At 39.6% G+C, this 27,799-nt stretch overlaps 1 protein-coding gene across 4 annotated transcripts; it reads left to right on the top strand.

The window, feature by feature from the left end:
* The first annotated feature begins 15,837 nt into the window (after positions 1-15,837).
* On the top strand, positions 15,838-17,570 carry LOC108094561 (repressor of RNA polymerase III transcription MAF1 homolog). 4 transcript variants are annotated; one of them, XM_017195172.2, is made up of 5 exons: positions 15,838-15,965; positions 16,151-16,555; positions 16,606-16,852; positions 16,908-17,185; positions 17,241-17,570. In XM_017195172.2, the coding sequence occupies exons 2-5, from the start codon at positions 16,455-16,457 to the stop codon at positions 17,293-17,295; spliced, it is 681 nt and encodes a 226-aa protein (XP_017050661.1). In that variant the 5' UTR covers positions 15,838-15,965; positions 16,151-16,454; the 3' UTR covers positions 17,296-17,570. The 4 variants fall into 4 exon arrangements, with proteins under 4 accessions (XP_017050661.1, XP_017050663.1, XP_017050660.1 ...); XM_017195171.2 differs by having other exon boundaries at positions 15,853-15,965; positions 16,026-16,555; XM_017195174.2 differs by having other exon boundaries at positions 15,850-16,552.
* The last annotated feature ends 10,229 nt before the right edge of the window (positions 17,571-27,799 follow it).

The raw sequence follows: 27,799 nt of genomic DNA on the forward strand, positions 1-27,799 counted from the left end.
TATACAGCAGATATGTGTATTGATGTAGCTTGTATATAGGTTGTTGCGAACGATGGCAGTATGCCAGTACCGCCATGAGCTTTGCCATCAGGATGGTTTGTTTTATAAAATGTATAGCCATTAAGATGAAAATGGTTTTTATACCCTTGCAAAGCAAAGTTTAGGAAACAGGAAAAAGTCACAGGCGGCCAGATCTGGGGAAAACGGTGGCTTAGTGTGTTGTTTTTGGACAAAAAGTCGCGCAAAAGCAACGATGTGTGAGCAGGGGCGTTATTGTGGTGCAAAAGGCAATTTTTGTTCCTCCACAAATCCGGGCGTTTCTGGCGGATTGCTTCGCGCAAATTGCGCATAACTTTCAGGTAATATTCCTTATTGACCGTTCTTCCCTGTGGCAAGAACTCATGATGCACCACGCCATTGCCATCGAAGAAAACTGTCAGCAAAACTTTCACATTCGAACGAACTTGGCTCGCTTTTTTCGGTCTTGGTTCGTGCGGCAGCTTCCATTGAGATGATTGAGCTTTGGTTTCCACGTCGTAACCATAAACCCACGATTCGACACCAGTTATGACCCTCTGGAGCAAATTTGGGTCGTCGCGGACAGAGTTTAACATCTTATTAGCAATGTTCATGCGATGCTTTTTTTGGTCGCAATTGAGCAATTTCGGTACGAATTTCGCGGCGACCCGTCTCATGCCCAAATCAATGATAAAAATCGAATGGCACGAGCCAATCGATATGTTTAGGTCCTCAGCAACTTCTCTAACGGTGATTCGACGATTGGCCAATACCATTTTCTCCACTTCATTAATTTTTTCGTCTGTTGTTGAAGTGCTCGGGCGTCCGGCACGCTCTCTTCTCTTCTCTTCCGACACGCTCATCTTCCTGGCCTTTACCAATAAACGTTGCTTCGGTAAAGGTAGCTTCTCCGTATGCCACAGTCAAGATTCGGAATGCATCAACGCACTTAATTTCGTTTTTCACACAAAATTTGATACAGGTTCTTTGATCCATTTTTTTGAATAGGTAAAAATCGAAGACGATCCAAAACACGGGCAAGCAAAGCAGCTGCCAACAATTAAGTGAACATTCAAAATGGCCGACCTTGTCGGCATAAGTGAGAGACATGAGTACCAACACAACGCCATAAAAAAATCGAAATTCGATACGAGGTAACCCGCGCAAATTCAAAATTCGCGATACTTTTTTAACATACCTCGTAAAACAAACACATCTTAATAACTGGCGCTCAACATAACCGACTCACGATAAAGTGCATTTGCAAAAGTAATTTGCAATTCGGAAATACTCGCGCGACGTAGTGTTAAGCTAGGTACACACGATGCAAACAATTTGCAGCAAGTTGAAAATAATTTGCAGCAAAAGTTTGCACAAATGTTTAAGCCTATGCAAATATTGCAAGAAAATTTTTTGCTACAATCAATTTTTTTTTTGCACGCAAACTTTTGCATGGCTATTTCGTGCAATATATTGCGTTAATGTCTACACGTGTTTTTATTTTTTGTTTGCAGTGCTTGCAAGTGACGCTCATTTCCGAGTTCTGTTGTTTTGTTAATATTATGTCGTCACTAAAATCGAGAGCTGCTGCTGTTGCTATACTAGCAACTTTTTTATTTTAATTTAATTTTTTATAAATTTGAGCGCATTGGAAAACTCCCATTTGCTGGTATAGTTGCCTGATGTACCCTGGCCACTCTTCTTTTGTTTCATCCTGCGCACTTCTTGCAAAAATTGAGTACGCAAATTATGAATTTTTGTTTTTATTTCGTCATACTTTTTGCCTCACTCTTCAGCAATTTCGCAAAGAGCATTTTGCTTCTTATGCTTGTTTTTATAATCTTGAGAAGAGACATCCCATAAAACGGAATGATTCTCATATAATTCAATTAATTTAATCGTGTTCTCGCGATCCCACATGTTGCTTTGCTTGCTGCAATATTGCGATTGAAAGCAAACAGCATATGCAAACAAGCAAGCGAATTATGCAATAAAGATAGCGGTAAAAAAAATGTATACAGACGACAAGCAAAAAATATTGCTGTAAAAAAAACTGTGCAAGTTCTTTGTTTGCAGCAAAATGTTTTCACTCGTGTTTATACGAGCAAATTTGGTTGCAGCAATCAACTTGCTGCAAATTGTGTGTATCGTGTGTACCTAGCTTAAATAACTTAAAAGTTGCAATTAAAATTGCACGGTGAAAATCCAATCCAATAATAACTTATAACTTGCAATTAAAATTGCGAAAAAATAAAATTGCAAAAATCTTCAAGACAAATTACAAATTGCAATTTAAAAATTGCAAAGTCAAAATCTCAAAACAAAGAATCAACAACGGGACTGTAGGTACTCCCTCACCCCTCCAGAAGGAAGAGAACGAATATAGCAACGACGGCAGCAGCAGTACCAGCAACAGCGAGAACGACAAAATAAAAATAAGAAATGTGAGTAGGCTTGTTGTTTAATATTTGCCAATATAGAAATTATTCGGAAAATAAGTTTTGCCGGTGCTTAGCAGCATAAAAATGTTTACTCGCATGAAATTTTTACCTTTTTAATTTATAAAATAATTATCAACTAAATTTGTTCTTGTGTCGTCGCGAAACAAATAATTTAAACAAAAAATAAATGCTTCGATAAAATCTTGGTTGAATTTTGTTACACCAATGAAATCATTTCAAATACGGGCCCCTGTATAGAAATAACGGGGACACTTCCTCAGACAAAGAAATTCTTGCAGAGTAAAGGAAGCTTTTGGAAACAAGAGTAGGAAAAGAAAGAAAAGTCTCAACAAGATCAGCAAATTGAGCCAACACCAAAAATTCAGAAACTCAACAGCAAGCACAAAAAATGCAGCCAGAACAACTTATGAATATGGAGGCCGCCATCAACAACGCCCTCAGAGAGCAACGGGAGCTATTTGATAAAAAAATTAACCGCAGTTATAGGAAAGTTTTGGGAGTTTGGGGGGGACGGTGGCCCAGCAGGTAGAGCGCTGGCCTCCGGTCCGGAAGGCCCGGGTTCGAGTCGAGTCCCAGGCTCCCCGAGAAAAAGAAACGGTCTCTTTTTCCAAATCTCCACCACTCCTATGCTCTATCGCTCACTTAACATTAGTAACAAATTTCGGCTCCCCGGACCCGCACGCCCCCTCGTCCACGTTACTATGGACCCAACAATAGAACTTTCGTCACTCTTAGATGGCGCCAGGTGGCAACCCCACCGCTAGGATAAGTCGCTACTGGCTTATCACCGGTACGATCGAAAATCAATGATAATTGAATCCTCTACAAGAAATTGTAGAGGCTCTAAGCTCCCGGATGGAGTAAAAGAATGTAAATTTTTTTTATAGGGGAGTTGAACTCATTTAAAACAAGAAAGGAAGCTAGCTTCGGCAAGCCGAAGCTTATATACCCTTGCAGTCCGCATATATTTCGAACAGAATACACAAAGGCTAAACAACATTTCTATTAATTTTCCATATTTTTGACTATTGTTCATATGGCAGCTATATGATATAGTCGTCCGATTTTGATGAAATTTGATTTTTTATTCAAGAGTCGTTAAAAAACTTTATATTCCAAAAATCATGATTTTCTGATGAGAAATAACGATGTTATCATTTTATTTCCGTTAATTCTTTATAGATTTTTCGATCTTTCCTATGGCAGCTATTAGATATAGTTGTCCGATTTTTATGAAATTTTTTTTATAAATCAAGGCTACTTAAAAAACTTGATACTCAAAAAATCAAAGTCGTGTGATGAAAAACAATGACGGTATCAATTAATTTCCATTAGTTCTATATATATTTTTTTGACTCTCCTATGGCAGCTATATTATAGAGTTATCCGATTTCGATAAAATTTAAACCGAAATTCAATAGTAGTTATAAAACGCCATCTGGAAGAAATCAAGTCGATCTGATCAAAAACAACGGAGTGAGATATTTTTTTCAATCTCTCGTATGGGAGCTGTCCGATATAGTCGGCCGATCCGGCTCGTTCCGACTTATATTCTGCGTGCAATAGCTACACAACTTTTGGGAAAGTTTTAGCAAGATAGCTTTAAAACTGAGAGACTAGTTTACATAGAAACAGACAGACGGACCGACGGACAGACGTACATACATACATATTTCGATTCAGATGGTGATGCTGATCAAGAATATATATACTTTATGGGGTCTAAGGTGTCTCCTTCATTGCGTTGCAAACTTCTGACTGAAATTATAATACCCTTTTGCTCTGCAAGGGTATAATTAAAGCTAACCCCCCTGGAGGCAGGCTGCCATGTCAGCATATCAATGAGGAGAAAACGTATAAGCCAAACAACCAGCGGCAAGCGGGTTGGAAAAATCCCCATTTAGGGGCAATAAGAAAAAATCCTTACTTCGTTAGGACTCAAATGAGGAAACAATAACCAAAATGGTTATTCTAGGCAAAGACTGCAAAAAAATATAGGGAATATTCAGGGCAAGACTGTAGAACCAATAGATATCGACACCTCCTCCTCCAGCTAACATGGCAGACGTCATAAAGTCAGCCTGCGATGCATCAATGAAAAAGGCCTATACTGGAGGTAACAGGCGCTGCCCCGTCCCTTGGTGGAATGAGGAAATATCGCGTGCTCGAAACGAATGCCACTCAGCAAAGCGACGACTGCAGAGATCAAGAGGAAGACCCCATTTTGACCAAAACCTAGGTATCCTCAGAGGGAAACGAAGGCTGCTCAGTCACCTGATCAAGCGAAGCAAATCGGCATGCTTCCAGGAGCTCTGCGAAGCTGCAAACGCGGAACCATTTGGTGGAGCATACAAATTGGTTATGGGTAAACTTAGTAGACAGCCTATGCCAACGTGCCCAACGCAGCTGGAACACATCGTTACCACACTGTTCCCCCGGCAGCCACCACTTATTCCTCTTATGGGCCCAACCCCCGAGGTAGAAGACGCGGCGCTTACTAACACAAACGAAGTGCTGGAAATAGCGGCGAAGCTTAAGGCGAAGAAGGCACCTGGGCCTGACGGCATACCCAACACGGCCCTTAAGACAATAATTGCCGCACGTCCAGATACATTCGTTGAGTTATTCAACAAATGCATTGGTGAAGGCACAATCCCACGAAGATGGAAGACCCAGCGGCTGGTACTCATTCCCAAGCCGGGGAAACAGCACGAGGACCCGTCAGCCTATCGTCCCTTGTGTATGCTGGACTCGATTGGCAAGATCCTGGAAAGACTGATCTGCAACCGCATAGAGGACGAGCTTGAAAGCCGGCAAGGACTCTCAAATCATCAATACGGCTTCCGTAAGCATCGGAATACAACCGATGCCATTGGGGAGCTTGTGAGAATTGCTAGCAACGCCATCGAAGGTGAACGGAACAAAAAGGACTACTGTCTAGTATGCACGTTGGATGTAAAAAATGCCTTCAATACAGCAAACTGGAGCAAAATCATTGAGGCCCTGATACAAAAAGAAATCTCGCCGTATCTGATAAAGCTTATCGAAAGCTACTTTGAAGAGCGCACACTGTTGTACGACACGGACACGGGTGAGAAACAACAGCAGATAACCGGTGGAGTCCCCCAAGGTTCTGTACTTGGCCCCCTCCTCTGGAATATTATGTACGATGGAGTTCTGCAGCTCGTTCTGCCAGCCGGGTGCACCCTCATTGGGTTCGCCGACGATATCGCCCTGGCAACAGTTAGCAAAAAACTAGAGGAGGTAAATGCTAGATGCAGTGCTGCGGTCGACCAAATCATTAACTGGGTAACAACGAATGGACTCTGCCTTGCTGAACAAAAATCAGAAGCAGTAGTGATAAGCAGCAAAAAGAAGGTAGAGAACACATCCATCCGAATTGGGTCTACCACTATCGATTCTCAACCGGCAATCAAGTACCTGGGGATAATGATTGACCACAGGCTTAAGTTCAGCCAACGCTTGCACTACATTAGCCGTAAGGCGGCTACAGTAATCACCGCCATAAGCAGGATCATGGCAAACACCAGAGGCCCCAAGCAGCAAAGCCGCCAACTCCTAGCTGGAGTAGTCACCTCCACCATATTATATGGCTCGGTGGTCTGGGCTTCGGCGTTGAACACCCCTTCTTACAGCCGGGAGTGCAAAGGAGTGTACAGGAGATGTGCCCTTAGGGTTGCCTGCTGTTTCCGAACTGTATCCGAGACAGCAGCCCTCCTGGTTGCTGGGATGACTCCCTTAGATCTGTTGGCAGCTGAAAGGAGTCGCGGCACAATAGTTAACCATAACCAAAGAGATGCTACAATTGTGCATTGGCAAGCACGATGGGAGTCCGCACCAAACGCTCATTGGACTAGGCGACTGGTGAAGAACATTCGGCCCTGGCTCAAGCGTCGCCATGGGCAGGTGAACTTCTATCTGTCACAATTTTTGACAGGCCATGGATGCTTTAAAGCCTACCTTTTCAAATACAAGCACGCTGATGATCCCATCTGTGACCACTGTGGAGCCGGTGTTATTGAAGACGTCGAGCATTGCTTTTTTGAGTGCCCAATCTTCCAACGCGAACGCGACAGCTTGCTGAATGGAAACGGAAGTCTATTAACGGCTGATAACGTTGTAGACTATATGCTGTCAAATGAGGATCAATGGAATGCAGTAGCGCACATGGCAGCGACCATTATGAAGAAATTGCGACGGCGAGAAAGATCTCGCTCTTCTCGCACTACCCGATGAGCTCCCCCAGCCTTATCCGCCCCGTGAAGTAGAACTGCAAAGCCCAATCCCGCGGGAGCGGATTCTTTTTCTTCACTCTACTTAGTTTACTTTATTCTAGTATGTAAATATATTATATTCTTTCTTCTATAGCTACAAATAAACAAAAAAAAAAAAAAAAAAAAAAAAAAAAAACCTCCTTCTCCAGGTTTAAGGCAGGTTCTCACCTTGTGTCGAAAAAAAAAATCGATTTTTTTTGGCTTTTGTATAGATATATGTTTTAAGAATGTGTTCAACAAATTTCAGATCAAAATTCGAAAAATTACAAGAGTTTCAGGCCCTTACATGGAGCACATGTCGAGCACCGGCCATTTGGAGCCAAAACTTTAAACGCGCTTATCTCTGAACCACGAATTCGGACCTTACGGAAGTAATTGAAGGCGTTGGGGTTAACCAATCGTCATCAAATTTGTTTTTAAATGTTCCTTATTGTTTCCTTTAACTAATGAACTAGGATTATCCAAAAATATTGAAAACTGTTTAATTAGTGAGGAAAAAAGAGCGAAAATCGTAATTTTTGCTAAAGCTAAAAACTTTTGCAATTTTCATTTTCTTTTTCTGATCCTAGTTCATTTTATGCACAGTAGTGTACACTTTAAGAATCTTTTTGGTTTTTGTGTTTCCGATTGTTTTTGGTTGAATCACTTCCGTAAGCGGGACACCTCTGTCGCCCAAGCCTGTGCTACCGAAATAGAAGATGACACAGAGGACTCCTGTAATTCTTTAGGGTAAAAACCCTGCTCCCTTACATAACACGTAAGGTGGCAGGAGAGGAAGTAAAATTACTAATAGATACAGGTAATTCAAGAAATTATATTTCTCCCATCCCGGGGTTGAAAGGCATCGTGGCAGCGGAGAAACCCTTCACAGTGAAGGCAATCCATGGCTCACTAAAATAGATAAAAAATGTTTAGTTTCAGTGTTTAACGTAAAAACACCCTTTTTTTAGGATGAAGACGTTCCCCTGGCAATAAAAGCCACCTTTGATAAAATGATGGTAAAAAATCATAGAACCTTCGCCGACCCGGACGAATCGCTGCCATTCAATTTTTTACGACGCTTGACCTTAAATCTGGTTTTCATCAGATAAAACTGACGGAAAAAGACAGGGAAAAGACAGCCTTTTCGATAAACAATGGCAAATATGAATTTTGTGAACTGCCATTCGGACTTAAAAACGCCCCCTGCATCTTCCAGAGGTCAATTGAAAACGTCTTCAGAGAAGGGATCTCAAAGTTATGCTACGTGTATGTGGATAACGTCATAATTTTCTCAAAAACAAAGGACGACCACATTAGAGAAGTGGATTGGGTCTTAATAAAACTCTTAGAAGCAGGTATGAGAGTATCTCAAGGGAAATCAAAGTTCTTTAAAAAGAGCGTTGAGTGCATGGGGTTTATAGTGTCGCAAGGGGGGCTTCGATATTCACCTGAAAAGGTAAAGTCCATAAAAAAATTTCCCCCACCAAAAAGTCTTTTCGAGTACGTGACAACGAAAGGAATTACGCAAAAAACGAGCAAAAGCTCCTCGCCATTGTTTGGGCACTAAAAAACCTCCGTAATTACCTAGTAAAGGGCTTTCAGATCGTCTCGGACAAAAAAAAAAAAAAAAGAAAAGCTAAAGCGCTGGAAGGGGATTTTTGACGACCATAACGTAAAACTAGTTTATAAACCAGGAAAAGAAAATCACGTGGCGGACGCGTTATCTCGATAGAACATAAACGCGCTAGAGGATGTGCAAGAATCAACTGCAGCCACCATACATAGCGAACTGTCGCTAACCTACACTATCGATACGACAGAAAACTCAGTAAACTGTTTCCGAAATCAAATAATAATTGAGGATGGAAAAAGTTTCTCGGTAGACATGAATGTGTCTACCGAGAAACAAGAGCAAAGTGAGGCACATAATTAGGACCCCAGACCAGTAAACGCTGAGGTAGTAAATGCAATATTGTTCCCTACCAACCTTGGCATTTATCCAGCACCGGCTGGTCGAGTCGTTCCCTTCCCATTCGTTCAAGAAGACGAAAAGCTTCGTGCACGATATAACGGACACAACCGAGCAGAGGGAAATCGTTCTAACGGAACACAACCGGGCTCATAGAGCAGCACAGGAAACTGTGAAACAAATCCTGAAGGATTACTTTTCCCCAAAAATGCTTTAGCAACGGGGAAAATACAAACGCCATCCATCCAAGCAAGCGGTACCTTCATTTGTGGGAGTAGAATTGATATTTTCTCAACAGACGGAACCCTTTTCCTTACATGCGTCGATAAATTCTCGAAATTCGCCACGGTGCAGGCCATCGCATCAAGAGCTATTGTAGACATAAAAACAAAAACCATATATTGCTATAACGAAAGATCACTAAACTCCGAGACCATAAAATCAATTCTTCTGACCCATTTCAATATCACCATTTCCAAAGCCCCGCCCCTACATAGCACCTCAAATGGCCAAGTGAAAAGGTTTCTTAGCACCTTGGCAGAAATAGCCCGATGCCTGAAACTGGAAGGCAAACTAAACGATACTATTGAATTAATTTTTTTGGCAACCAACAAATACAATAACTCTGTTCATTCAGTAACTAACACAAAACCAATAAAAATAAAATAGTTCACTCAAAAAGGGTGGTCCACAAAGACAATCTACGCTAACCATCTTCGCTAGACTCCCTACCTTTAATTTGATCAAAGGCAGTTGTAGCAGATTGCAAATAAAATAAATTGCCTTTTCATTTTTGCACATAAAAACTAGAGTGTGTTTCGGTTTTGAACCCGTTCAGACGTAAACGGTTATTAATATTTTTTTTTTTTTTTTTGAGAGAAATGCCTATTTTGGAAAACAAGATCAAAGATGATGGCCCAAAAAACATTAAATTTTGTAAAGATATTGACTGCCAGAAGATGCCTCAACAACAGAAGAAAAGAAGCACAAGGAACAGAGCGACTTTTTTTGTAAGGCCCAGAGTGAATACCACTGCGAAAGATTATAGACAAGGAGACAGCACACGAAACGTGAGAAGCCTTGAAAAAAGTTTGTAGGGTCACACTGCTTTTTTTATCTTTGCTCGCTACGTAAACGCGCGGTTAGCTCAGCTGAGTTTATGTGTTCGTCCCACCAAATTTATTGTTGCGTGATCCCGACCAAGAAGTACACAAAATTGGGCTAGATTTAGCAACAAGGAGTTTAGTTTATTGATTCACGTTTATAGAGTTGATTTGATCTGGAACGCTGCTGTCCACCAACGATATTGTCCCCGTGAACGCCGGTGATAACTCCTGCGGCGGCACGCCTATCTCGCGTCCTCTGCCTTACCGAGTCTTTCGGGTACCGGTCGCGTAATAGGCTCGCTACTAGTCTTTCTTGGAGGATGTTAAGCAGAACCTCGCTAGCAGGGTAAAGCAGCGATGCCTGCAGTCACCACTCTTCACTCCACCCCGGAGTTCGGTCGGGACTTCGTCGGCCTGGCCCTCGGCAGGTCCTCACTCTCGTGTGGTCCGACACTAGGTACCTTTCGTACAACTCTACTGGATCTTCGTCGGCCTGGCCCTCAGCAGGTCCTCACTCTCGTGTGAACCGACACCGGGTACCTTTCGCACAACATTCACTGCTAAGACTCCACCAACTCCGTCGGTTTTTCGCACAACATCCACTGCTACAACTTACCTTGCACCCTCTGGATCTCAACTCGGCAAACTTGATCCGAATATATTGGCACTTGGTTTTCACTGGGTTTTCACTCGCGTTGGTACGGTATCTTGCACGACTTTCACTTGACTGTCCTGGCGTGGGACTTGGACACGACCGTCCTCCGAGGGTGTTCCTTTCCAACTCCCCGTGTTGCGCTTGCGCCGTCCTTGATTATCCTCTCCAGCCGGCTCACGTGGTCGGGTCCAAAGTGCATCGAGGTCCCGCTAATTCACGGTGTCTCCTCTTTGCGCGGGTTCGAAGTCCGCAGATCCACCGTTATATCGGTCTTAAGTCTGCGGATTCACCGTTCGACCCGAATGCCCTTGCCGACTGAAGTCCAATGTCCAGAGCGATACCGATATTTCCCTTTTTGGTACCCGCTTTTCCGCATGCAGCTCCTCCCGCTGTTGCTATGCGGAGACTTAGAAGTATTTCGAGCTTTTTAAGAAATTTAAGAATCCGAGTTGGATCAGATCAGCTGGATCAGATTTTCAATGGAAAAATTATTTTTATTTTTATAAAAAATGTGAGGTTTGTTTCCAATATAACGAAAAACCAGTGGTTAGTTTTGGCTGCCAAAGAAAAAAATCCGAGTAGTCGTTTTGAATCGTTGACAACAGAGTATACTATTGAAATAAATGACAAGGTTGTCCTCGATGGAGCCAAAAAAGCGCGGGGAACACTATATAGAGCAGCCCAGAGAGCCCCTTCTTCCAGAACGAAACGTCGATGTCATCGTCGTAATTTCAGGAACTCCAACTCTACCACCAGATTTTGAAACGGGTACATAATTCGTGAATTTCTGTGCAACAATGGGAGAGAACTCAACTGTGCAGGAGTGTGAGAAGTTCGTCAGGAAACTGGTATAACTCTTCGACTCACCTTATCCTATACTCCAAAAAAAAAAAAAAAAAAACGGTGGTGTCGGGAGAAAGAATGGAAAGATAGTCAAAATGGAGAGAACTTTTAAGTATCCTAATCCAGAAATAATATTTTCAGACGAAAAAATTTCAAGAAAAGTTCAGCAATTGTGAACCAGGCGTCAAGGACATAAAGGAAGAAGAAGACGACTCCACGGATGTAACTAGTGGTACCCGAATGGGATTTTCCCAAGTTTTAACGTATTTGGAGGCTAAGCTTATCAAGGCTTAGGGTCCAACGCATTTGCAATTGCAATTGGTGAAAATCCTCGATTGCCAACTCTGGGTTAGCTTGTTTTTATGGATGACATTCTGTGGCCGGATTTTCTTGAAACTTTCCCTACGGTGTGACATTGTGTCATTGAAAAACTGCAGTATTTACGTTCTAGTTTAGGTGGCGTGGATCTGGATACCATATTTTAGAAATTCATTTAATAATAAAGTTTTACATTTTCAGTCACGGCAATATTTGGTTTGAAGGGAGTCGAAAAGAAATCAGTCAAGGGTCTTCGGGAGCTCAGCGATTTTATGAACTCTCATCTTCGGGCCATCCGAACCCTTGCCACTATGCACCAATTTTAAATGGATTTGTACCAGAAGAGGAGTGAAAATCGGGAAGAAGATTTGTCTATCGCTGAGCTATCTTCATAAACTGCTCTAGTAGAACGTAGTAGGTAGCTTATGCTATATAAATGAATTGGTTGGGATTATTGGTTGCCAAGTGCTCCCGATTTTCAAAATTGAGTCAGAACCTTCGATTTAATGATGCAAAGAATATGTACCTTTTTCTTAAAACCATGCGCAAGGGCCACCATTTGCATCAGAGTAACTCAACTCATTGCAGACATTGGTCGCAAGAAGCATCACTTTTTATTGTACATGGCCCCGGAACCCTAAGCATCATCTAATTTATTTTCATCTCCATCATCCAACCCACTCTTGAACTCCCAGCAATTGCCATCTACTTTATCAAAAGTATTATGCTACTTATGCTTAAATTTATCATCGCATTCTGATCTTCACCTTGCGCCGGTGCCGATGGACTACGTGTTGCTTCCAACTGCTATAATCTACATAAAAAATAGAGTTGGTTCACTTATGCCTTGCCAAGCTATTTATGCGATTTTGAAAAATTGTGAATTTAAGTTAAGCAAGTACACCTATGCGCGCCTGACTAGGTGCTGGCGATCTGCTCAATCAAGCTTGGTTCTGCATTGTTGGCAACTTCCAACCCAAAAAAATTTCCTCTATAGCAATTATTTTGAAAAACAGACCAGCTCCAATTAAAATGTCAATTTGTTGTAATTTCTTAAAGTGTAGATCAGCGAGTGAAATGATTAGTGGAATCCTTCATCCTGTTGATACTGGGAGTCACAACAGTTGCAAATGACGCACGATAGCTTGCATCCCGTGATTGCGCAAGAATATCCCAGAAATGGGTGTCAGCGATGCGCTTTGGTTGGCTGGCTAGGCGTGAAGTTTTAAAGTTCAATTGAGAACCTGAATCCAAAATAGTTCGAATGTTAGGATGATACTACTGCTGATAAAGTAGATGGTAATTTCTGAGAGTTCAAGAGTGGTTGGGATGATGAAGATGGAAATAAATTAGATGATTTTGAGGGTTCCGGGGTCATGTTCAATAACGAGTGACGCTTCATGTAACAATATTTGCAATGAGTTGACTTGCATTACTTCAAAAGATGACCCTTGTGCAAGCAGTTTAGGCAATGGTGCAACTTCTTTGCTTCTCTAAATCGAAGGTTAGAACTCAAATTTAAAAACCGGGGGCTCTTCGGTAAACACTGATCCCTAACATTGCAATGATAGATTGCGTTGGTAGCAGAAGCATGAATAATCTCTATCCAAGTTTTTCCCAACCTGCTGGCAGGGGGTTTTAGTAACCAAGGCTTCTCCAAGAAGAGCTCCTAGCTCATTAATAGACAAATACTCCTTCCATTTCTCAAGCGTCCTCTGATCCAGCTTGTGAGCGACAATGTGAATAAGAAATCCCTCCGAAATTTATTCCGTAGTGGCCTGGGTTAGGATTGCTCGAAGCTGAGAATTCATATAATCGCTGAGCTCCCGAAGATCTTTGGCATATCCTTCTCCACACCCTTCAAACCAAATATTACCTGTACATGTGCCTGATAATGTAAGACTTTATTATCAAATCGATTTACAAGTATGAGTAATTCAAAGCCTTTTGATAATTTTCATTTGACGGTTCGAGCGAGCGTATGGTTTCCAAAGCCAAGGCACCTTAACCTGAACGTAAGTACTGAAGTTTTTCAGTATCATTTAGATCGTCATAAGGATCCATGAAAACGAGCTGTCTCCAGTGCTCGCAAGTTAGGTTTTCTAGACCGAAAAGAAAGATCTGCGTTATTTGTTATGTCCAGATATGTAGAATTGACAGCTATGGGACCAGCAAATTTTAATTTACGTTGGGCTGCTAAGTATCGATTTAGCTTAGCCTCCACATCCATGACGGCTTCGGAAAATTCCATTCTCGTATAACTCGTGATCTCCAATAAGTCTGTGCGGAATCAAACGCCAAGTTTTGAGAATCGATTTATTTCAACCGCGCAAGAATATCAATTTCATCATACTGTTCAATATTTTTACCCACCAAATAACTTCTCGACGCGATAGTTTGCCACAAAATTGATTCTCGTTCTCCAAATTAGGCCTTTTATAAATCACACAAAAAAAAAAAAAAAACACCGGTAGCACTCCGGGAGTGCCGGCAGAAGTGAAAACTTCAATATTAACGTTGTGTTTAATTATAAGTATAAAAGTACTATCATTTATGAGGTAGAATACAATGTTTATTTATTGCGCTATCGTACACAAATATGACAATTTATATGTTGTTATTTTTAATATTATATCGTTATTTATATATTACATTAAATTTTATCTCTCAGAAAAATCAACTTCCATCCATAATTTCGACGACTTTTACACCATCGTTATTATCAGAACCATCATCGAAAATTTTCACAACTGATACAATTGGTGTATGATAACTGAAGTAAGAAACAAACAGTTTTGATTCGAACCTATTTAAGTGTAAGTACAAGGTAGTCTCGTCGGCTTTTTTTCTCCCCTATTGGGTACTACAATGAGTGCGAGTGAGAGGGTGTTTTCCCGTAAGTGCGAAAGAAACAGAAGAAGATGATGTCGTTTTACCCTTATGCTGTGCACGGGGTTTAAAAAGGACTGTTATATGACCATGAGTATTAATTTTTCCGAAATTTTCGATTTTTACACAAAGCTGCCCTTCAGGACTCGCTTCCATATTGTTCACATTTCAAAATATTTTTCTGCAATATTACATGTTACGCCTTGTATGTGCTTGCTGCAATAATTGCAACAAGTATTTTTCACAAGCACACAAGGGTTAACGTTTTGAGAAAAAATCGTCCGCGGACAACCTCTCACTTCAAAATCCCGAGCGCTCTGAACCATAGGGGGAAAAAACCCGAGCGATTTTGCAGCCGACGAGACTACCTTGTATAATTGTACCATGACTCAGGCACGGTAGAAAGAGTGGGAGATACTAGTTCCTCTCCCTTCCCCTCGATCTTACGCTTTTTCGATCAGCATAACGGGACCCTGACGCGAGTTTGAAAGTTTTTACCCATACAAAAAAGTGCTCAGCGCCGCTAAAGAAGTTTTCACTTCAAAAATTAAACGTAAATGCCTGAACGGGTTCACAATTCACGAAACGCACTGTAGTTCTAAAGCGCGAAAATTTAAAGACACCAAGTGTCACATAAAAGTTACGGGACCTTTAAATTCATTGTTTTTGTCCCTGCACAAGTTTTGCCCGCTATATAAAGGTAGCTTTAAGCTCCGAAGATGGCAAATAATATTTTTTCAATTAATCCTATTCATAGCTTTTGTTATTTTATCAAGGGTCGCATTTTAGATGTCTTCCCCACAAACAGTAAGTATCGGGTCTTGCAATAAAGTTTTGTTTAAAAAAATTGTTAAAAATGTATTACTTTAATAGTTTTAAATAAAATTGGAAATATTTTGTCAAGCGTTATAATAGTGTTTTATAAATGTATTAATTATACGTTGGAAGAATACGGGAACGAAAATTGCGAAACTCTGACTTCTACAAAGCAGATCGATATTACCTTAATTTAATTGTAAACAAAAAAAAAAACGACAAAAATAAAATAGGTTTCACTAAAAATAAATAACCAATTTGTAAGCATTAGCAGAATATTTATTTGTGTTAATTTCTAACTTTTTAAGAGGTTACCAAAAAAAAAGGTTACCTTCGCTAGTGGTATGCGATGCCATGGTTAATGTGAGCGTCAAGAACTGGAACTTGGGTGGATGATGTTCTGTGGGAATACACTATTATTCTGAGGTAAAGTGTGGTATTAATATATTCATTTAACGTTTTCTTTCCAAAATTTCTAGTCATTCATAATTATTACAACTAAAATTGACTTTTTGACTGAAGTCACATTAATATTAAAGTTTCAATTGTGCTAATAGTTCCAAGCAATGTAACTATTTGACTTGGCATTTTTTAAACTTTATCTCTAGTAAAGTAAGTGCCGTTAAATGAAATATTTGATTTCAAGTCAACTTACTGTCATTTTTTGTGAAGATACAATTATGTGATCTTATTATTTGGTACTTATGTATATATATATATATATATATGTATACCAAATCTGCACTCCAAATTAAAAACTGTTGTATGTAACACAAATAGTTTTCGTTGAATTTTAGAAAATGTTAAAAAAAACGATAAATAAAAAGCAACTCCAGATAAAAACTCATTGATTACAATAATAAATGAAAGCAGCTTTTATATACTTGCAAATTGGAAAAATAATCACGATGCCGATGCAAGTTAGATCGCTTCAAATGATGTTTTTTGAGTTCGAAATGCAAAAACGTCAACCAATGAATGTACAAGACAACCTAAACGTTGGAGTTAAAAAGTAATTCAAAAAATAATTATTTTTACCGCACTGCAACGCTATCGTTCGAAACAAGTTCATTACTATTGTTTAAATTTACTATCAAAATCATGAAGTTACTAGAGAGTTCGAGATTTGAAGCCATCAACAACGCACTTTCGATACAAACAAGTGGAATCACAATCTTTGGTCGCATAGAAAGTTACTCGTGGTAGGTGTTGCAAATTACATTTAACGATTTTAAAGTTTGTTTTATTTTAGCAAAATGGTTGCAGCTGAGAAAGTATTGTATAAACGATTTACGGCAGATACTCATGGCCATGACCTTCAAGCGTTATCACCACCCCAAACTTTGGCAGACTTTTCGCCTAACTTTCGTCAAAACAACAGTCAATCCGGGGATGAAGGCATTACTCTTTGTGATACCATATCTAGAAAGACTTTGTTCTACTTAATTGCTACATTGAACGCGTCGTTTGAGCCAGATTATGATTTTTCAGAAGCCAAGGTAAATACTTTATACCAGTTAGATATGCTGATAATTTTATTATTTTTTTTTTAAGTCCCATGAATTTAGCAAAGAGCCATCTTTACAGTGGGTAATGAATTCAATCCACTCAAATCTTTCGGCATTAGCGGGAGATCAATATCAAGTTATACGCCAGCCTCTATGGTCTGCTGTCGATGACGAAGTTAATTTATCAGAATGTGACATTTACAGTTATAATCCAGATTTAAGTTGTGATCCTTTTGGTGAACCGGGCTGTTTGTGGTCGTTTAATTATTTCTTTTATAATAAGAAATTAAAAAGGATTGTTTTTTTCACAAGTCGTGCAGTGAAGTATGTATAACACTTTGTTTTGCTATATAAATTCATACAGCTTACTTTATTTTAGCTCTCTTTATGCTGCTGAAACATCGGACTTTTCAATGGAAGAAGATGTATATTAAAACAGGTTTCCGTCTATTTCACACAATTTTATAAAGCAGAAAAGTGGGTTATAATATCCCTCATTCTATCAAAAGTTTATTTTTTAAGTTTAATACCGTAGTCTATCTTATAAGATCAGTGCATATTTAAAAATTTTTTAGTAATACCACAAACAAAATAATATAACAAAAAATTATTTAAAAAAAAAAAAAATAAAAATGTGCTTGTATAAATAATAATAATATTATATAGACGTTGTTCAAAACTGCCTTTACAAAAAGATATTTTTAATATATTTGCGATGTTTTTAATATGGCTCAAACGGCAGGTGAAAACATTTTTAGTTTTGTATGCGAAAAGTTTTCAGCCATCAGCTACAGAATTGGGGCACCTGATTGACGCAGTCAGATCTTTATAGGACGATTTGTTGTCTATTAGCGATGACAAACAGATTGCGAATATCATACCCATTCATTTAATAATAAAAAGTAAATAATAATTACAATTCCTCTTCCTCTTTGGAGCGAATGTAAGTCCGCAATGGACAGGCGATACCAACATATATGTACACTAGAATTTTTCAAAAATAATTTTTCTTCTATTTTTAATGATTTTTTGAAAATGACTAGAAATACGCATTTCAGCCATATTTTTCTCTTTTCCATACAAACTTTCCGACATTGTCACCTTCAAAAAATCATTAAAAATAGAAGAAAAATTATTTTTGAAAAATTCTTTTTGCAGTTCCTATTATTTTTGATTAAAGAAACTTTTTGCATCCAAAAATTTTAGTTTTGAAGCCGAGGGAAAAAGTTTTTTTTTACTTTTTTTTTTAAATTGCCCTTTTCAATAAATATCGAATGAGTTGAGAAAAGTATGGTATCATTCAAAAGGCATTTGAATTACCTTTCCATTGATACCAAAAGTTAAAAGAAGCAAGTTCAGGTTTCGAGTATATTTCACTTTTATTTTGTCAAAATATATATGGCGGCTAGTGTATATGATCGCCGAAGAATACAGCCCAAAACAATTCAGCAAAGCTAATCTTATCCTAAGAACTTCTGGAAACAGAAGTTTTTCGTTTGACAATGACGGGCAGAACCGTTTCCTTTGCATGTTATGCAACTCACCAGAGGTTTGATTTTGGCCTTATGAATTAACTGACTTCGCAGGGGCCATTCCCTTGGTTAAAGAGTTAAAGAAGCAATTTGGCGACATGTAAGCCCATCAGACATTCCGTCTTGAGGATGTGACGATGAGCTCTTTACGTCCATTTGGCTCGCTATACTGTCCTTTTTACTCGACTCAAATTATGTGCCATGTAAATTTACACCTCGTACTACCTTCAGACGTCTTGTCTAGGGAGTTACGCCAATCGTCGCTTACTCTTGTTGCTCCACCAAGCCAAGCCAACTGAATTTTGCGATCGGGAATTTTGTGGAAGTTATTTAATCTCACGGATTTGTATCAAAGAATATTCAAAAACAAAATCGTTGTGTTGTGGAATATAAATTAGATAAGTGCTCTTCGGCATCGCTAAGGTCATATTCCATGTGAAGATAAAATCCTGTTGTTGCAAACGAAAAGCTTACAGTTACGTTGAACTTACATATCAATACGAATTGCCACGCTGATCCTAGAGCTCTCTTAAGTATTCTGCGAAAATAAATATTCCTGCTCAACGTTCAGAAAGTATGTCGTAAAATCGTTCGTTTGTGCATGCGCTGCTTTTAAAGTATTTCAGATGTGGTCTTTTAATAGTTTTCATTTTCACTAATTGTTTCTATGACTGCTATATGATATAGTCGTTCGATTTTTAAATCTTGTATGCTTGTATGATATAAATCTACGATGTTATAATTTTAATTCTGTTACTGTTATTGTTTACGAACTTGTGTTTCACTTATTTTTATTCTTCTCTTTATCGCTACGTCATCTCGCTTCATGATGTTGATAGTGGAATATGTTAATATATTTACGTTTCTTAACCAATTCCAACATATAATTGTCATATGAATAGCAATATTATTGGTGACGACGTAACGGTGAACTCTTGCGTCTTTTTGGTTCCTAGTCATCTTTGTCATCTTCTTCATCCTTTAATTTCCTTTAATGTTTCTCATGAGTCCTCTTCTCGAAAGAGTGGATCAAGTTTGTGAATTGTTCGTCACGTCAGCTGTATTCATCTATAAAATACGAACAACTGGCCATTAAAGCGTTGGTTTGATATTAAATCGATTGGTGGGATGGGATTCTTATCCAACTGTAAGTGATTTGTGTCCTTGGGGGGTAAGGTTTTAAAGGCCAAAAAAAGGGCCATGTTTGATTTTTTTTTTTTGTGGCGAAATGAGTAAGATTATTTTATTGAGCTTATTGGAAAAAGAAGATTATTAAAAAATATTAAGAAATAAGCCTGTGGCGGTTAATCTTCCGAAGCGCCTAAAGAAAAAGTTGTTTTGCGGTGAACATCATAGGGCGTTAACGGATCATCTTACAAAAAAAAGGTGATATTCGTTTTAAAGATAATGAATTTCCCCGAGGCAATCAGTTTTTTTTAAATTTTTTTTTGTCTATTTTTGGGAGCACTTGAAAGTGAAAAGTGCGATTGTAGCTTAAAAATCGCTGTTTATTTATTTTTTAAAAATAGAAAAAAAAATTTAAAAAAAAAAAAACTCTTCCTGATTACCTGCGTATTTATATTGAGAATTTGTGTTAAAAATTTGAAAAGGATTGGTTCAGTAGATTTTGAGTTCTGATGTTCACCGACTTTCAAAATACCGTTTTAGGGAAAATCGATTTAAGGTATTTTTATACGTGAAAATACGTCCAAATATGGTAGTTTAAAACGCTGTAACTACGTTAGTTTGACTCTAATTGACTCAAAATTTTTACACAATGTTCTCGACATATTGGTCATTCAGAAAAAAAAAAAAAAATGTAAAAAATTTTTGTTTGAAACCTTACCCCCCCTTAATATGGTTGGTGACTAACTCCCATCTGTTGGGTGATGAGCCCCATATGGGGCCGTCCATAAACCTCGTGACGCTAATTTTTGTCTTTTTTGACCCCCTCCCCCCTCTATGTGACGCATCACATATACAACTTACAACCTCCTTACAACAAAGCGTGACTCTCTGAAGAACCCCCCCACCCCCCTAGGAGCGTCACGAGGTTTATGGACGGCCCCTATGATGCCCCATACCGTTCTGACTAAATGTATTCCACGGGTAGGTATTCGTCGGCACAGGTCTTCCACCGGTTGGCTTGTGGAAGAAAAGCGTTGTGGAGGAAAAGCGTTTCATCCCCTAAAACATCATGAAACGTTTCTCTGGCGGATTTGGATCGAAGGAAAACTTTAAAAAGCGCGAATTTCGGTTTTAGTTAACTCTATGCTTGTATGTCTATAGCTTTTAAATGTAATATCCAAACTAATCATGTATAGCGTCGGTCAAGACCTTTCAAAATATACAAGAACTGTAGCGTTTTGTACATAGCCGCGAAATTCAAAAGAAAAAAAGGCGGAAGGGAGATACGACTATATAAGGGAACCTTCCCTGCTGATGTTGGGTAATAATCGTTCGGAGGTTTTTTCTCTCTTCGTCTTAAGTTGCAGGAAAAATAAGTTCTTTTAAAACATTTTGGTCCTTAATACTGGCGAAATTAGACCAAGAGTTTCAAAGATTTCACCTACTACAGATCCAAGGCTACCACTTTTTCCGTAATTATGGGAGTTTTGTGCTGTGCCACACAAATTTTCAGCTTTTGGATTCCATACTATTCCTAATATTTTTACAGTGGCATGCTCCAACGCAGTGTCCAGATTAAATTTGACGTCTTCAGGTGATTCCTTTTTAACAGGCGGGCGGTACGTGTTAGAACATGATTTTTAGAGTTTAAAGACACGTGGTAAGATTATTTTATACAGTTCATCTCGAATATTGGCTGCGTCATGAATCAATATTGATTCTTTTCATAGCACTTTGATTTGCCGTTTTTACTATCTTCTGCCTCGCCAGTTTAGATTTAATTACTAAATATTAGAGGTGGAGAACTATCGATGGCACTATCGGGACTATCGATACGCAATCGATAGCTGCGCGCACTCTCGATACGCAATCGATAGCTGCGCGCACTCTCGATAGTGGTCAATTGCTATCGTCGATTGTTGTCGATATTTTGGTTTTCCCATGTCTACGTTAAAAGTGTAAAGGAAAGGAAATTGCGCGAATTTGTTACAGAGTTTTATAAATTGTTATTAAAAACATAATGGATCTTTTTCTTCAAATAAGTAAGATATTGTTATTTTGTTGTTATATTTTTAATTTTGTATTATAAAGTTAAAAGCCAAATTTTGTATGACAATAACAAAAGTGCTACGTGAGATGCCATTACTGCTATTACGGTTTGTTGTGAAATACATACGCATATATACATACATGCGTTTCTTTTTCACAAAGATAAATACATTATAATAAAAGTATACATTAAATTAAAGGAAAACGCCGAACATATATAAATTTATAGAAAGCAGTTAAGGTAAGCCTAAAAAAACAAAATCATATTATTCGAATAATAATTATTTATTCTTTTCAGATAAATATTGGAAAACCAATGTCATACATTATAAATAAATACTTTATATATAAATAAATATCATTAGAAACACTAATTAAATTATATTTTTTGAGTGTACTCTGCACTATCGACAACTATCGACGATAGATTTTCTTTGCTATCGCCGATAGTCGATAGTTTATGAAAACTATCAATATTTAGGCCACGTTGTAGGACGGGGAACTATCGCCACCGATCCAGATAAACTTTCAGCCATTGTAGATTTTCCAGAACCACGTTCAGTCAAACAGCTTCGCAGATTTTTGGGTATAAACGGGTGGTACCACAAATTTATAAGAAACTATGCCACCGTCGCTTCACCTTTAACAGATGCTCTCAGACAAAAGAGAAAATTTGAATGGTCCACTGAGGCGCAAAATGCGTTTGAAGCTCTCAAGAAGAATATGTGTGAGGCACCGGTTTTACATAGCCCAAATTTCGAGGAACCTTTCTTTATACATTGTGACGCCAATCACACTGGAATCGCGGGAGTTTTGGTTCAGCTAAGCGCTGAAGGTGATGAAGTACCAATTGCCTTCATGTCTCGTAAGCTGAATCAATGCCAAAGAAACTATTCCGTAACGGAGAAGGAATGTCTGGCCGCGATTATATCTATAAAGAAATTCCGAGTGTACGTTGAAGGCCATAAGTTTACCGTGGTCACAGACCATGCGTCGTTAAAGTGGCTCATGTCTCAGACTGACTTGAGTAGCAGATTGGCAAGATGGGCTTTCAAGCTCCAAGGGTTTAGTTTTGAGATCAAACACAGAAGGGCAGCCATAATATCGTCCCGGATGCGCTCTCGCGAAGAAGACTTGTCATCCTTAGAGGTAGATCAGTTTATATATCTCCAATCAGACCATTTCAAATGCAAAGAATACGAGGAATTAAAATGCAAGGTCCAGCAGAATCAGTCTCAGCTTCCCGACGTGAAAGTTTTAGGCGGGGTTTTGTATCGCAGGATGGAGCATGCGACTGACGATAGGATAGCGGATGATATGGCCTGGAAAATTTGGATTCCAAAAGGATTGATTCATACTGTGCTGTAAATATCGCATGACCACCCCTTAGCATCTCACTGTGGTATAAATAAGACCCTGGAACGAGTACGCAGATACTTTTTCTGGCCCAATCTGGTAGCAGACGTCAAGGTTCATGTGAATGGCTGCGAAATATGCAAATGTTCGAAACATCCCAATTATAGTCTTAGATCGACTCTTAGCAAAACCGGCGAAACGTATAGATCTCGATCTGGCCATATAGGAGTTTTCGTGGTGTTGGATCATTTTTCAAAATTTCCGTTTTTGAAGCCCGTCAAGAAGTTTTCGACCAAGGCAATTTTGAAATATGTTGAGAAGGATTTATTGCACTGTTTCGGTATTCCTGAGGTGATTGTATCCGGCAATGGCGTTCAGTTTAAGTCTCTCGCTTTTAATCGGCTGTTAGACAAATATAATATACGTCACGCATATACAGCAATTTACGCACCTCAGGGAAACCCCTCCAAGAGAGTTAACAGGTCAGTAATCGCTCCGATTTAGTCTTACATACACCCAAATCAGACTAACTGGGATGAGCAGTTGAGTAAAATTTGCTGCTCGCTGCGTTCTAGCTTCCATACGGCCGTTAATACCACGTCCTATAAGTTGACATTTGGCCAACACATGGTTACCAATGGTTCCACATATAAGCTCTTACGGAACCTGGAAATGCTTGAAGACCGCGCAGTTTGTTTCCAGCGAGATGACAGTTTCGATTTGGAACGGGAAAAGGCAATAGTCACCATGAGGAAACAGCACCAGAGAAATAAAAACGCTTACAATCTTAGAGGTCGTGAAGTTTCCTTCACAACCGGTCAGGAAGTCTATGCCGAAATTTTTCTCAGAGCAACTTTTCCAAGGGCTACAATGCCAAACTGGCTCCAACGTTTCTCAAAGCTCGAATCAAGGGAAAACTCGGTAATAGCTATTACAATGTTGAGGATCTACGAGGTCATTATAAAGGCAAGTTTCATGCGAAAGATCTCAAACAATAAACTCAGAAAACTCTCAGCTCCGAGCGTGGACCCCGCTTTTTAGGGTTTTCCTTCCCTTCCTAAGCGTGATCTTGCTGGGGGGTTTTGTAGATGCGCTCGTCGCTGGCTGTTAGTTGCGTCCCACAAACATGCACAGATTATTATAAATGCCTAGAAGCCGGCAATACTTTCTCGCTGCTTGTGGCTCAGAGATTAAGTTGCCCTACGTAATTGGGGTCCGTCCCAATACGTTAGTGTTTTGATTATTTTATAAGTATTAATATAAATAGTAATTAATATAAAATAATGTAATTAAAAATGGAGGAAAAGGGCAATGAAAGAAATGAAATTTTTGGTAATTAACTAGTTGGAAATTGTGGATTTATATTTTCATAACTAGATTTTATAGCAGATAATATGCAAGATTTTTCTCCCACTCCCGAGATGGTATCCTTTCTTTAATGCCATCATGACATCCTAAAAGTGTCATGGCGTTCGGGAATCGGGCCTATAAAAAGTGGCCATATCCCTTAGTTCGTCCTATTTGCCGCTACACCCACATCGTTAGTAACATGTCGAAAAGTAATTTTTTTATTATCCATACCAGTTGCAAGCCTAGATAGGCAAATTAACTTCGTTTTACTTATTACCTTTACTTGGGAAAAGAGGTAACTAAAAAACGGCGTTAAACACAACAAAAAGATTTCAAGTTCAGGGTATTTAAGGGAAAATTGATTTTCCAGGCCATCATCGAAACCTTCCGATTTCCATTCGCCGCAAAATTTCTCTCCGCAAGTCTAAAAAAAGCTTCCGTGGCGAAGAGAGAGCAAGAGGGGACCAGGCGCCAAGCCAAGATAAGTTCTTCGGCAGCTTAAGCAATATTCGCCGACTTATAACTCGATACAGCCGCATGATCGTCATGTAAACGCCGCCGGAATCCGATTTCGCTCTCCACTCAAAATGGGTTAAAATGTGTTATTATCAGGGCTAACAGAGTTATGTTCTTAAAAACGTATGTATGGATTTATGGACGAAAAAATAGAGAAATATGAACGAAATATGGACGAAAAAGTTGACAAATATGGAATAAAATGGATAAGTATTGGTAGTATAGAAGAAAAAAGGGATAAATATAGGTAAAAAAATGAATAAACGTAGACGATTATATCGATCATATTAACTTTTTATGACAATGAACAATTAGAAATCGCTACAAACAAACGTGCGCCGTTTGTCTCAAAGATCATTGCAGAACAATATGACATGTTGTGTCAAATTAGTAAAAACAAAACTACGGCGTTTGTCACTCAATATGTGTTTATATGATGAAAATGAATTTAAGAGACATAAGAACTGAAAGCATGAAATAAGGAATAAAAACTGAATCTGGTTTTGTTTTGTTTCCATTATTTATTATCGAGTAAAAGGCAAACGACAGAAATTTCATAATATCTTTCTATAGGTTTTCAGACACTTTAATGCTCAAAATATAGATTTATTCAAGTGATTGTGTAAAATATGGATTTATAGGAAAAAAGGCGAAAATATGAAAATAAATATTTTTTCATTTAAAAACATAACTCTGTTAGCCCTGGTTATTATTATTAGGGGGGAAAAGGTTACCTCGACCCAACTGGATCTATTGTACCCCCTATCTGAGCTTAGAGCTCACTCATCAACCCGGCTCCTTCGATAAGGTTAAGGAGCTTTATCGGGTCGATGCATCCAGAGGTCCCAAGTGTAAGGAACCAGGACCCGAGGGTTCTGCTCCTCAGGCTACTTAGTGCTGGGCAATCTGATATTATGTGTAGGGAGGTTTCATCCTCGCTATCACAGAATCTGCATGTTTTTCTGTTTGTAATCCCTATATTAAAGAGGTGTCTCCTTAGTTTGCAGTGTCCGGTTAGTAAGCCGGTACTATCCTAAGTGAACTCTTCTCTAGTAGTATAAGCTTCTTAAACCTCTTCATGTCATAATTGACGATGAGGGTTTTGGCTTGTCTTTGGCCTGTGGTGTCTTCCCAGCAGGCTTGCCTCATATGTACCTCTTCTTTTCTTAGGTAATCTTTGACTGTGTGTCTGCCTATGCCACAGTAAGCCTCGGGTCCTATAAGGGGTAGTTCCGCCCCTAGTTTTGCTAGCCTGTCGGCTAGTTCATTCCCGGATATGTCTTTGTGTCCTGGAATCCATCTTAATGACAACCTGTTGTTGCTGCCCAGAAGGTTCAGCTTTGTTCTTACTTCTCGAACCAGCTTCCAGGTGATTCTATTACTACAGAGTGCAGTAATTGCCGCTCGACTGTCCGAGAGGATCGCAATGTCCTTGTTTGTATACCCACACTTCATATTGAGCTCTGCACACCGTCCTATGGCGCAAACTTCAGCTTGGAATATGCTGGTGTATTAGCCTAAAGATTCATGGTACTTGATTCGTGGTCCTACTACTCCAAGGCCAGTGCCTTGGTCTGTGAAAGACCCGTCCGTATACCATGCTATAGTGTGACTCGCCATGGAGTGTACTTCCTTCATGGTGGTCCATTCTTTCTTGTTGCTCAGATGAGCAGAAAAATTCTTTTCAAAGATGAATTCTACTGTCATTTCGTCCCTGGGGTATGAACTCAGGGGAAGTTCGACTAGTAGTTTTGCTGCATCCCTAGAACTGAGGATGCGGTCACTGCCGTTACCACAAGAAGTGATTCTTAGTAGGGTGGCCTTCCGCTGTAACTATACTACGCAGTGTAGTGGAGTGAGTTCCATGAGAACTTCCAGTGCCGCAGTGGGGCAGGTTCTCATTGCTCCTGTCATACATATGCATGCCAGTCTTTGCAGCCTTTGGAGCTGTTTCTGTGCGGTAACAAGCCTAGCTCGTTTACCCCAGGCTACTGACCCATATGTGAGTATTGGCCTCACAATTATAAGGTATAGCCATCTGATAATTTAGGGTGAGGTCCCCCAAGATTTCCCTGCAATTTTCCGACAGGTGAAGAGAGCCCTGAGGCACTTATCCACTGTCTTTTGCATATGGGTTGCAAACGTTAGCCTCCTGTCGAAGGTAACTCCGAGGTACTTAACTTCCCGGCTTATTGCTACGGGAGTACCTAGTAGCATGATTTGTCTCATCTTCTTTAGTTTGTACTTCTTTGTAAAAGGAACAATGACTGTTTTTGCGGGGTTGAGGTTAAGTCCAACTTCCCTGCACCAGTCGAGCGTTATCTTGAGTCCGAGTTGGACAATATCGCAAAGCGTTTCTTCAAATTTCCCTTTGGCTACTATTACTATATCATCGGCATAGCCCTGGCATTGTATTCCTCTATCGGCGAGTTTCCTTAGTAGTTCATCTACTAGTAGGCTCCACAGTAGAGGAGATAAAACTCCACCTTGCGGACATCCTCTGCTTGTGGCAACGGTCATTGTGCTGTTGCCAATGGTCGCCATTGCCTGCCTGGAGCTTAACAAGGCTCCAATCCACCTTTTGTTGTCGCGTCTATATTCCTTCTGGCGAGGACCGCTAAGACAGCATCATGCGACGCATTGTCAAAGGCTCCCTCTATATCCAGAAAGGCGCAGATTGCAACTTCTTTGTTGTCCACTGCCCCTTCAAGAGTGTGACAAAGTTGATACAGTGCTGTGTCTGTTGAACGACCTGCCCTGTATGCGTGCTGCGTGGGTTGCAGCGGACAGTCCTTCAGCTTTTCCAACGTTTTAAGGCAAAACGAAGTTAAGCTGATAGGTCTGAAGGACTTTGGGTTGGTGATGTCTTTCTTCCTTGCTTTGGGGATGAAGACCACCCCAGCTCTACGCCACGCATTTGGGATGTGTCCAATTGCTAGGCTGCTTAGCATCAGTCTTCTTAAGCGGGTTAGGAGTAAATCCAGTCCCTGCTGCAGGAATGATGGAG

The sequence above is a fragment of the Drosophila ficusphila genome, unplaced genomic scaffold (genome assembly GCF_018152265.1).
Source record: "Drosophila ficusphila isolate 14025-0441.05 unplaced genomic scaffold, ASM1815226v1 contig_47, whole genome shotgun sequence".
In the NCBI taxonomy this organism is placed as follows: domain Eukaryota; kingdom Metazoa; phylum Arthropoda; class Insecta; order Diptera; family Drosophilidae; genus Drosophila; species Drosophila ficusphila.

Coding starts and splice junctions, on each gene's coding strand:
- LOC108094561 (XM_017195172.2), top strand. CDS start 16,455: ATGAAGTTACTAGAGAGTTCGAGATTTGAAGCCATCAACAACGCACTT. Junction 16,556..16,605: donor CGCATAGAAAGTTACTCGTG/GTAGGTGTTGCA, acceptor GTTTTATTTTAG/CAAAATGGTTGCAGCTGAGA. Junction 16,853..16,907: donor ATGATTTTTCAGAAGCCAAG/GTAAATACTTTA, acceptor TTTTTTTTTAAG/TCCCATGAATTTAGCAAAGA.